Source organism: Ranitomeya variabilis, chromosome 1, assembly GCF_051348905.1.
Source record: "Ranitomeya variabilis isolate aRanVar5 chromosome 1, aRanVar5.hap1, whole genome shotgun sequence".
Taxonomy (NCBI): Eukaryota; Metazoa; Chordata; class Amphibia; order Anura; family Dendrobatidae; genus Ranitomeya; species Ranitomeya variabilis.
The window spans coordinates 531,147,634-531,160,401 of record NC_135232.1 but is presented as its reverse complement, the minus strand read 5'-3'; the positions used below and the strand labels follow the sequence as shown (position 1 = coordinate 531,160,401).

At 43.0% G+C, this 12,768-nt stretch overlaps 1 protein-coding gene across 4 annotated transcripts in view; it reads right to left on the bottom strand.

Moving 5' to 3' along the window:
- LOC143766626 (NAD-dependent protein deacylase sirtuin-6-like) overlaps nt 1-12,768 on the bottom strand; it is a 304,913-nt gene that overhangs the window by 154,454 nt on the left and 137,691 nt on the right. For all 4 annotated transcript variants that reach the window (XM_077254435.1, XM_077254441.1, XM_077254454.1 and 1 more), the window contains one exon: nt 5,096-5,155. In XM_077254435.1, coding sequence (XP_077110550.1) covers nt 5,096-5,155 — 60 coding nt within the window. The remainder of the gene's footprint in view (nt 1-5,095; nt 5,156-12,768) is intronic.

The following is a 12,768-nucleotide window of genomic DNA, read 5'->3' as shown; positions in this document are numbered from 1 at the left end:
CGTCTACACCCGGTTTAAATGACCATGCTGATGCCTCCCATGCGGATTTTAGGAAGGCATCAGCTTTCTTGCCAAGGGGATCCTTTAAGGCACCCATATCCTCAAATGGAAGAGCTATGCCCCTGGAGGTACTCGTAATGACAGCATCTGGTTTAGGAGCTTTTTCCCATTTCTCTCAGATTTCTTTGTCAAATGGATATTTACGTTTTAAAGCCTGAGGAATTGAAATGTTTTAGTTTGGCTATTTCCATTCTCTTTTAATCAAATTTAATACATTATCATGAAAGAGAAAAACTCTCAGTTTTTTCCCTTCCAGATTACTAAACAGAGTCCTGGACTGATTGCTGCTCTCTCGGCTTTTCAACCCCCAGAGTAGATCTGACAAGTTTAAGTAACTTTCCAACATCTTCAGATAGTACATATGGCCGACCACACTCTTCATCTGAAGAGTCTAAATCTGAGTCTTCAACAACCGGTAATTCCCCCGATTTACCCAATTCCCCCGATTTACCCTCAAAGTCTACGTCAGAGATTTGGGCAGGTGTAGGAGATGGATTTTCCGAGCTATGTAAACCAGGTTTCATTTGCTCTTTTACTGTGATTTTTACCTCATCCCTAACAATAGCTTTTATGTTTGTATACTTTGTATACTGCCCCTATTGGACAAACAATCAGTACATTTGGTTTCCAGTTCCATCTCTATGCTGACGACACCCAATTATACACTTCTCCTGTTATCACGTCGACCTTTTTAAAAAACACCAGTGATTGTCTTAACGCTGTAATGTCCTCCCTCTATCTGAAACTGAACCTGTCAAAAACTGAACTCCTCGTGTTTTCTCCCTCCATTAACCTACCTTTGCCTGACATTGCCATCTCCGTGTGCGGTTCACTCCAAAGCAACATGCCCGCTGCCTTGGAGTCATACTTGATTCCGAGCTTTCATTCACCCCACCACATCCGATCACTGGCTCGCTCCTCTTATCTGCATCTCAAACACATTTCTAGAATTTGCCCTTTTCTTACTTTCAACTCTGCAAAAACGCTTACTGTTTCACTTATTCATTCTCGTCTGGACTATTGTAACTCTCTACTAATCGGCCTCCCTCTTACCAAACTCTCCCCACTCCAATCTGTCCTGAATGCTGCAGCCAGGATCATATTCCTCACCAACCGTTACACCGATGCCTCTACCTTGTGCCAGTCATTACACTGGTTACCCATCCACTCAAGAATCCAGTACAAAACTACTACCCTCATCCACAAAGCACTATATGGCTCAGCACCACCCTACATCTCCTCTCTGGTCTCAGTCTACCACCCTACCCGTGCCCTCCGCTCTGCTAATGACCTCAGGTTAGCATCCTCAATAATCAGAACCTCCCACTCCTGTCTCCAAGACTTTACACGTGCTGCGCCGATTCTTTGGAATGCACTACCTAGGTTAATCCCCAATCCCCACAGTTTTAAGCGTGCCCTTAAAACTCATTTGTTCAGATTGGCCTACCGCCTCAACGCATTAACCTAACTATCCCTGTGTGGCCCATTCAAAAAAAACAAAACCATAACCAGGTTCCTCGCATCATGTTCTCATACACTTTATGCAGTTAATAGCCCTCTGTGTCTGTACTGCTACATACTTAGGCAGTTAACTGGTTCATGCAGCTTTACATGAACACTTGAGCCTTACACTATGACTGGTCTGAATAACTAAAGCAATTGTTACCACCTCTCGTCTCCCCTTTTCCTCATAGTTTGTAAGCTTGCGAGCAGGGCCCTCATTCCTCTTGGTATCTATTTTGAACTGTGATTCCTGTTATGCTGTAATGTCTATTGTCTGTACAAGTCCCCTCTATAATTTGTAAAGTGCTGTGGAATATGTTGGCGCTATATAAAATTATTATTATTATTATTATTATTATTATTAAGGATAATGGCTCCTCGGCCACAGTTTTGTCTATGCATAAGTGACAAATCCGCTTCTCATATGTTCTAGGGAAGGCTTTATCACACAGTGCACACACACTATTTTTATACTTACTTGTGGCCTTCCTTCCCTTAACATGACACAGAAAGACACCATTACTGACATGTTTTGCCTTACAAAGGCACTCACCCACCAGAGCTTTAGTACCATGGCAGTCTGAGTTGTTTTCCACTGGCATGGGCGATTCCAGTCGGGTCCGCCATTCTGCTTGAGAGGCTATTGCCACCGTTGTGTTCCGCACTGGCCCTTTAAATAATATGAGGTGAGAGCTCCTCCTCGGCATGTGACGTCACTTCCGGGGTAACCCGGAAGTCATTCCATTCACTCGGCGCCAGCGTCGTGATGGACACACCGCCTACCCCGGCCCAGTCTCCAGCCAGGAGCGGTCGCCGGGTGAGACGCACCGTACGGCAGCACTGAGATCACCAGCGGTGCGGGTCACCGCATCTAGCTGCCCCTGCCGCGGACCTAGGTCTCCGGACCAGTATCAACAGAGGGGATCCCTCCGGAGGTACAGCGTCGCAGGCTTTCCTGCAGGAACAGGAAACCAAACTGAGGAGGTGCCGCCACCATCTTTTTATCTCAGCTGCAGGTTTCCTGTTTCTGGGGGCGGGAGCTATCTCTCACGTAACGGTGCTGTCATGGGGAAGGGAAAAAAGTAATTAAGAACCATCAGTCTGGACTGGAAACGGTTGTAAAGCCTTTTCTAAAGCTTTGGGATTCTAGCGAACCATAGTGAGAGTCCTTATCCTCAAATGGAAAAAACATGGAATAGTGGTGAACCTTCCCAGGAGTGGCCGGCCAACCAAAATTACCCCAAGAACACAGCGACGACATCCAAGAGGTTACAAAAGACCCCACAACAACATCCAAAGAGCTGCTGGCCTCACTTGCCTCAGTTAAGGTCAGTGTTCAAGACTCCACCATAAGAAAGACTGGGCAAAAGTGGCCTGCATGGCAGCGTTCCAAGACAAAAACCCGCTGCTGAGCGGTAAGAATATAAAGGCTTGTCTCAATTTTCCAGAAAACATCTTGACGATCCCAAAGACTTTTGAGAGAATACTCTGTGGACAGATTAGACAAAAGTTTAACTTTTTTGAAGATGTATGTCTCACTACATCTGGCATAGAAGAAACACACCTGTTCAGAAAAGGAACATCATAACAGTAAAATATGGTGGTGGTAGTGTGATGGTTTGGGACAGTTTTGCTGCTCCAGGACTCCCAAAACTGGCTGTGGTAAATGGAACCATGAATTCTGCTTTCTGCAAAAAAAAAAAAACCCTGAAGGACAATGTCCAGCCATCTGTTTGTGACATCATGCCGAAGAGCAATCGGGTCATGCAGGAGCGCAATAATCCAAAACACACCAGCAAGTCCACCTCTGAATGACTTAAAAAAAATAAAATTAAAGATGAAGTGGCCTAATCAAAGTTCTGACTTTAATCTGATTGAGATGCTGTGGCATGGAGGCTTATACTTGGAAACTTTCCAATTTGGCTGAATTACAACAATTCTGCAAAGATGAGTGGGCCAAAACTCCTCTAAAGCGTTGTAAAAGACTCATTGCCAGTTTTTGGAAACACTTAATTGCACTTGTTGCTGCTAAGGATGGCCCAACCAGGTATTAGGTTTAGAGGGTGTTGCGACAGCATTGTATCTTAATTAACCAGATGACTAATTTTTAGCTAACCAAGAAGAATAGACTTATTTGTATGTTGAATGTATGTGTTGGTCAAGAAAACAGACTTTTGCTTGTGTAAGCCTGTATTATTGACATTTCGTATAACATTGTGATCTTATCCTTGATGACTAGTGAATTTAACTGACAAGCTACTTCTGTATTGTGCAGGCCAAATAGTTTGGCAACTTCGAATACAGTGGAGGAAAAAATATGCAAATAGATTAAATAATCAAGTAATGCTACTTGGTCTCATCCCCATTCTTACCCTTTATGTCAATACTGAATGAAGGACACTTGTTAAGTATAAAAATAGGTTATATGCCTCTGCATAGGGAGAGACAGAGAGAGGCAGCCAGAAATGCCGCCAAGACATCCAAACATCCAGGGGACCCTACAGGACTGCTACCAATACATCACGGCTCAATCACGAGGGACACGGGTCTATCATTGAAGAGGAAACAACCTAGGGGACCTCGGCTCCGGATGGGAGAATACAGATCTGCTCCGTTGACCATCGTGGAACCATGGATATGTTTGGAGAAAGCCAGGATTGGGACCAGCCGGTTGCCTGGCTTCATGGAGATGTTGGGAGAAGCCAGGTTGTGGCCCTTGGCTCAACTGGCTTTGTACCTCAATGGACTGCAATCTTCCTACACTTGTTATCTCCTCTCTGTGTGTGCGCCACCATGGGACCATGGGACCTCTGAAGTAACAGCTGCCATTATCCCGGTGAGTCAATGGAATGGTGAGAAGCTAATGAGCACCATGTTGGGGTATTTTGCTGGGACTGTTCTATGTGTTATCTGCCTGTTCTGTGGTTCAATGTGCTTCAAGCATTGTCACCCTGTGCTTTCTGAGTAGCATTATGCCCACGTTAAAAGGAGAGTGGGACTTCGGTGGGTTGATCCCTGGTCCATGCGGTTTCGACTAGCGGACCGGTGCACCCACCGACCCCCCATGTCTCCACTGGGGAAATCACTTTTTCACACAGAGCCAAGTAGGTTCGGATTTCTTTTTGCCTTAATAATAAAAACCTTCAATTAAAAACTGCATTTTTTGTTTACATGTATTATCTTTGGCTAATATTTGAATTTGATTGGTGATCTGAAACATTCAAGTGTGATAAATATTCAAAAGAATAATACATTAGGAAGGGAGCAAACACTTTTTTACACCACAGTAGATATAACATGGCGAGATACAAAAAAGCATAACCTCCCTACAGCTGGAGGAACTGCTCACAGTTTGACACAAGAATCTTACAGTAAAATAATCTTTCAAAATAGAGATTCCAACAGCATAAATAAATACCACCAGCTAGAAGCATTGCTATGCCTGTTTCTCCATTGATTATATTACAAAATCTAAAATAATAATAATAATAATAATAATAATAATAAGTAAAATAATTTTGTAGATACTCACTTGCCACATTTTGTACATTCCTCAACAAACATGTTTCCATGAAGCTCCGACAGGTGATCCCTGCAAATTAAGAAAAAAAATAATAATACAAAACCACCAATATATAGAAACCCTCAGCAAAACTCTGCATTATAAATCATTTAAAGAGGTATTCTCAAGGGTGTATCTTGTGCAGCACACAGTTCTGCAGTCTCCTGGGGGAGGGGGAGGGGAGGCACTTATCCTGGAGTGACAGTTTTAGTCAGTTTCCTTCTACTGAGCTTATGCTTCTGTAGCGCATTAAGGCTACTTTCACACATCCGTCCAGCGCCATCAGGCATAATCCGGCGGCGTGACGGATTGCTGGATCCAGCTAAAGTAGTTGAGAAACTGAGGCACTGGATCAGTTTCTCAGCCGGATCCGGGATACTCACCTTCCGGTGGCCCCCGAAGCCTTCACCATGCTCGCGATGCTCCCGGAAGCTCCCATTCCCAGTAATGCCCTGCGGCAATGACCTGTGATGACATAGGTCAGTTTGGAGGCCGGACTCCGGCGCCGGATATCGTCATGTAGCGTATCCAGCGCCCATAGGCGTCCATAGTTAGAAAAAAAGGACGGCGACGATTGCGGCGCCGCCAGGTTTTTTGCCGGAACAAGAAACGTTCCTCTGTACGTTTTGTCCGGCCGCCGGACCGGCAAGAAACGAACGGAACGGAAGGCCATCCGGCGATAATACAAGACTATGGGAAAAACACGGATCCCTTTTTTTTTTTTTTTTTTTTTTTCACAATTCGCCGGATTGTGCCTGACGGCAACAAACGGATGTGTGAAAGTAGTCCAACAGTGTTGGTGCTTGTTATGCAATCTATACTGTTATTCCTTTGTACCTATAGAGATAACAGATATTTAACAAGGTAAGCAGTGATTAAAACTAATCAGGAAAATGCTGATGTTGGGGGCTGGTTATTTTGCAAGACTGATAACACCCATTCAGGAGCTGGCAGTGAGAGGGAGGTGAGCAGCTCTGTAGAAATCATTTGGCAGGAGAGAGCTTTCTGGAATCTTAGGGTACGGTCTCACAGTGGCACTTTGGTCGCTACGATGGCACGATCCGTGACGCTCCAGCGTCGCTCCAATATCGCTCCAGCGTCGTAGACAGCGGTCACACTTCGCAATGCACGACGCTGGAGCGATAATTTCATGACGTATTTGCGATGTAGAAGCCGTTGGTTACTGTGTGCACATCGTATACAACCTTTGTTACACGATGCAATCATGCCGCCACAGCGGGACACTTGACGACGAAAGAAAGTTTCAAACGATCTGCTACGACGTACGATTCTCAGCGGGGATCCGGATCGCAGTAGCGTGTCAGACACAGCGAGATCGTATGGATATCGCTGGAACGTCACGGATCGTGCCGTCGTAGCGACCAAAGTGCCACTGTGAGACAGTACCTTTAGGCATTAACTCCTCAGCCAGAAATTTAACTACTGTGAACATTGGTCAGTCTCCAGTGGTTGATCTCCTTTCAACAAGCTGTGCACTAGGTTAGGATAAAAGCTCTCATATCAGGAGAACAACAGCAGGTAGGAAAACAAAATCAACTGCAAACTTGATTATTTTCATGCTATCTAAAGAATTTGTAACATGAAAATTCCCCTTTGACAGAGCCAAGTCTATGATAAAGACTGTTGTAGATCTGAATAAAATGCATTGATCTGAATGTCATTCCCATGGTCCTGAAGAGTAGGCTTTAGACACTTCCAAAAACGTAAATCAACATATACTATTATGATTAATTACCATAAAGACAAGAAGTGATTTGTAGCTGAAGGTGAAATAAATATCTTTATTAAATAACAATGAATTATAAAAAAAAAAAAAAAAAAGACAGGGCAACAGAGCCTCCAATAAGGAGGGCATGGAACAGCAATTGATGGTATACTGAAGATAGGTGGTAGGGAAGTGAGGGTAGTTGATGGAGTTATATCACAGACACTGCTGAAACCGTAGTTTTATAACCGGTAACTCCAGTGAGCACAATTAGTTGCTTCAAAACTAGGGTTGCAAAAAATGCTGAAAGGATATGTAGTGTGACAAGCAGTGTAGTTGATGTAGACAGTGGTTACAAGTTACCTGGGGGACAGTCAGAGCTTTGCTCCTTGATGAACTAAATGAAACAACCCCCTTAAGGCTATTTTCACTCATCAGGTTTTTGCTGTGAGGCTCAATCCGGCTAATTTTTTAAAAACAAATCTATCGCAAATTGTGAAAAACTGATGCAACGGACCCGTTTTTTCGCCGGATCTGACTAGCTGATCCGGCTAATGAGAGAGAGAGAGAGATATCTGACTAGCTGATCCGGAGAGAGAGAGAGAGAGAGCGAGAGAGGTCTGACTAGCTGATCCGGGGAGAGAGACAGATCTGACTAGCTGATTTGGTGAGAGAAAGAGAGAGAGAGAGAGAGAGAGAGAGAGAGAGAGAGAGAGAATGGAAAACACAAAAAAGCCGGAGCATGCTAGGTTTCAAAAAACAGAATTCGGCTCCATAGGCTTCCATTTTAGCAAAAGCCGGATGGCGCCGGATCCACCGCTGTCCGTTTTTTCGACGGACACAAAAAATGTTCCAGACCTTTATGGTCGTCACTGCCAGATTGCTATGAATTGCCATAGTAAGTCAGCAATTCTGCTACATGCAGGCGATCTAATGATCACCTGTATGAAGCAGATGCGATCGGGTTATCGTAGCTTTTAGTCTCCCATGGAGACTATTGAAGCATTCCAAAAGCTAAAAAAATAAAATAAATAAATTAAAATATAAAAAAACATATTAACCCCTTTCTGACATTGGACGTACTATCCCGTCGAGATGGGGTGGGCCCGTATGACCACCGACGGGATAGTACGTCCAGCGCGATCGGCAGCGCTCACGGGGGGAGCGCGGCCGAGTGTCAGCTGACTATCGCAGCTGACATCCGGCACTATGTGCCAGGAGCGGTCACGGACCGCCCCCGGCACATTAACCCCCGGCACACCGCGATCAAACATGATCGCGGTGTGCCGGCGGTATAGGGAAGCATCACACAGGGAGGGGGCTCCCTGCGGGCTTCCCTGAGACCCCCGGAGCAACGCGATGTGACCGTGTTGCTGCGAGGGTCTCTTACCTCCTCCTCGCTTCAGGTGCCCGGATCCAAGATGGCCGCGGCATCCGGGTCCTGCAGGTAGGGAGGTGGCTTACCGAGTGCCTGCTCAGAGCAGGCGCTGGTAAGCCTGCAGTGCTGCAAGTCAGATCGGTGATCTGACAGAGTACTGTGCAAACTGTCAGATCAGCGATCTGTGATATCCCCCCCTGGGACAAAGTAAAAAAAAAAAAATTTCCACATGTGTAAAAGAAAAAAAAAAAAAAATTCCTAAATAAAGAAAAAAATATATACATATTATTCCCATAAATACATTTCTTTATCTAAATAATAAAAAAAAAAACTATAAAAGTACACATATTTAGTATCGCCACGTCCATAACGACCCCACCTATAAAACTACATCACTAGTTAACCCCTTCCGTGAACACGGAAGGGAAAAAAAAAAAAAAACCGAGGCAAAAAACAACGCTTTATTATCATACCGCCGAGCAACAAGTGGAATAACACGCAATCAAAAAGACGGATATAAATAACCATGGTACCGCTGAAAACTGTCATCTTGTCTCGCAAAAAAACGAGCCACAATACAGCATCATCAAAGAAAAAATAAAAAAGTTATAGTCCTCAGAATAAAGCGATGCCAAAATAATTATTTATTCTATAAAATAGTTTTTATCGTATAAAAGCGCCAAAACATAAAAAAAATGATATAAATAAGGTATCGCTGTAATCGTACTGACCCGAAGAATAAAACTGCTTTATCGATTTTACCAAATGTGGAACGGTATAAACGCCTCCCCCCAAAAAAATTAATGAATAGCTGTTTTTTTGTCATTCTGCCTCACAAAAATCGGAATAAAAAGCGATCAAAAACTGTCACGTGTCCGAAAATGTTACCAATAAAAACGTCAACTCGTCCCGCAAAAAACAAGACCTCACATGACTCTGTGTACCAAAATATGGAAAAATTATAGGTCTTAAAATGTGGAGACGCAAAAACTTTTTTGCTATAAAAAGCGTCTTTTAGTGTGTGACGGCTGCCAATCATAAAAATCCGCTTTAAAAAACGCTATAAAAGTAAATAAAACCCCCCTTCATCACCCCCTTAGTTAGGAAAAATAATAAAATAAAAAAAAATGTATTTATTTCCATTTTCCCATTAGGGTTAGGGTTAGGGCTAGGGTTGGGACTAGGGCTAGGGCTAGGGTTAGGACTAGGGTTAGGGTTAGGGCTTGGGCTAGGGTTAGGGTTGGGGCTAGGGTTGGAGCTAAAGTTAGGGTTGGGGCTAAAGTTAGGGTTGGGGTTTGGATTACATTTACGGTTGGGATTAGGGTTGGGATTAGAGTTGGGGTGTGTCAGGGTTAGGGGTGTGGTTAGGGTTACCGTTGGGATTAGGGTTAGGGGTGTGTTTGGATTAGGGTTTCAGTTAGAATTGGGGAGTTTCCACTGTTTAGGCACATCAGGGGCTCTCCAAACGCGACATGGCGTCCGATCTCAATTCCAGCCAATTCTGCATTGAAAAAGTAAAACAGTGCTCCTTCCCTTCCGAGCTTTCCCGTGCGCCCAAACAGGGATTTACCCCAACATATGGGGCATCAGCGTACTCGGGAAAAATTGTACAACAACTTTTGAGGTCCAAGTTCTCGTTACCCTTGGGAAAATATAAATTTGGGGGGCTAAGAATCATTTTTGTGGGAAAAAAAAAGGATTTTTTATTTTCACGGCTCTGCGTTATAAACTGTAGTGAAACACTTGGGGGTTCAAAGTTCTCACAACACATCTAGATAAGTTCCTTGGGAGGTCTAGTTTCCAATATGGGGTCACTTGTGGGGGGTTTCTACTGTTTGGGTACATCAGGGACTCTGCAAATGCAACGTGACGCCTGCAAACCAATCCATCTAAGTCTGCATTCCAAATGGCGCTCCTTCCCTCCCGAGCTCTGCCATGCGCCCAAATAGTGGTTCCCTCCCATATATGGGGAATCACCGTACTCAGGACAAATTGGACAACAACTTTTGGGGTCCAATTTATCCTGGTACCCTTGTGAAAATACAAAACTGGGGGCTAAAAAATCATTTTTGTGAAAAAAGTAAAAAGAATTTTTATTTTCACGGCTCTGCGTTATAAACTGTAGTGAAACACTTGTGGGTTCAAAGCTCTCAAAACACATCTAGATAAGTTCCTTAGGGGGTCTACTTTCCAAAATGGTGTCACTTGTGGGGGGTTTTAATGTTTAGGCACATCAGGGGCTCTCCAAACGCGACATGGCGTCCCATCTTAATTCCAGTCAATTTTGCATTGAAAAGTCAAATGGCGCTCCTTCCCTTCCGAGCTCTGCGGTGCGCCCAAACAGTGGTTTACCCCCACATATGGGGTATCAGCGTACTCAGCACAAATTGTACAACAACTTTTGGGGTCCATTTTCCCCTGTTACCCTTGGTAAAATAAAACAAATTGGAGTTGAAATAAATTTTGTGTAAAAAAAATTTAAATTTTCATTTTTATTTAAACATTCCAAAAATTCCTGTCAAACACCTGAAGGGTTAATACATTTCTTGAATGTGGTTTTGAGCACCTTGAGGGGTGCAGTTTTTAGAATGGTGTCACACTTGGGTATTTTCTGTCATATAGACCCCTCAAAATGACTTCAAATTTGATGTGGTCCCTGAAAAAAAAATGGTGTTGTAAAAATGAGAAATTGCTGGTCAACTTTTAACCCTTATAACTCCTTAACAAAAAATAATTTTGGTCCCAAAATTGTGCTGATGTAAAGTAGACATGTGGGAAATGTTACCGATTAAGTATTTTGTGTGACATATCTCTGTGATTTAAGGCCATAAAAATTCAAAGTTGGAAAACTGCGAAATTTTCAAAATTTTCGCCAAATTTCCATTTTTTTCACAAATAAACGCAAGTTATATCGAAGAAATTTTACCACTATCATGAAGTATAATATGTCTCGAGAAAACAGTGTCAGAATCACCAAGATCCGCTGAAGCGTTAAAGAGTTATAACCTCATAAAGGGACAGTGGTCAGAATTGTAAAAATTGGCCCGGTCATTAACGTGCAAACCACCCTTGGGGGTAAAGTTCAAATCACCCCACATTCGCCCCATTCAAAATCACAAAATAAAAAAATTTAAATCAAACATACACATCCAGTGTTTGGTATAGCCACGTTCAGAATCGTCCAATCTATCAATATAAAATAATGATTAAACCTGATCACTAAACGGTGTAAAGAGAAAAAAAGTCAAAAATGCCAGAATTACTTTCTTTGGTCCCCACAACATTGCATTAAAATGCAATAACGGGCAATCAGAAGATCGTATCTGCACCAAAATGATATAATTAAAAACGTCAGCTCTGCACAAAAAAATAAGCCCTCACCCAACTTGAGATAACGATAAGTGGAGACGCAATAGGTATCGAAAAACGACAATTTTTTTTTCCCAACAAGCTTTGGAATTTTTTTTCACCACTTGGATAAAAAAGAATCTAGACATGTTTGGTGTCTATGAACTTGACCTGACGAAGGACAAAAGTCAGAAACGCACGTCGGGGTGCGTTATATAGGACGTGGCGACCCTGGAAGGTAATACTCAGGATATATTCCCTTGTTTACACCCCCTCTTTTTTGATAGCACTCTGCACTTTATTTTAATCCTGTTATATGATTGATTCAGCTACACTAAAGTGTGATGTGGCACAAGGCACTTTGGCCTATATACAAAACACATTTTTTGTGTATATAGCATTTTTATATTTTTGCACAGTTGCACTTTTTTACTTGCACCTTTGAGGTATTTATCATATGTAAACAGGGTTGACATTACGTTGTATATCGGAGCATATATATAAGTTGGCTCCTAGTCCTATTTTGCGCATGTATGCTTGATTAATGTTGTTGTCAGTTTTATATAATAAAGGCATTTTATAATTTATTCCCTGTTTGGTGTTTCTCTGTGGATCTATTGACTGGTTGTTTGGGCTGTTCCACTTGCCCTGTAGCAGTGTCAAGTGGGGTGATAGCTGGATGGGTTGATGTCACCTTTGTATTGTCAGGTGACATCAAGCCCGGAGGTTATAATGGAGGCATCAATAATATGCCCCATTGCTAACCCCATAGTCACATTGTATGAAAACACATCTATTCCATGTGTATATATCTATTCTATCTATTCTAACCTGTCACTGTGATTTTACTGTATGCGGCACATGAATTGCTGGCTTTTCAAAGGACATCAGTGCTTAAAAATCAGACAGCACTCGCATGGTCTGAGTGCTATGCAATATTTTTTCGCACCTAAAGGCTTGCATTAGCGAGTCTCGGCCGAGTCTCATTGAGAATCGCAGCATGCTGTAATTGTACACGCACGCCGAATACGGCTGAAAAAAATAAAAGTGGACGTGAGCTGCCCCATAGACTAACAATGGCCCGAGTGCTATGCGATGTTTTCTCACATAGCACTGGCCCGTATACAACGATAGTGTGACGCCAGCCTTCATCAGCCCCTCCTGCGTGGCAAATAATTAAAAAAAAAAACC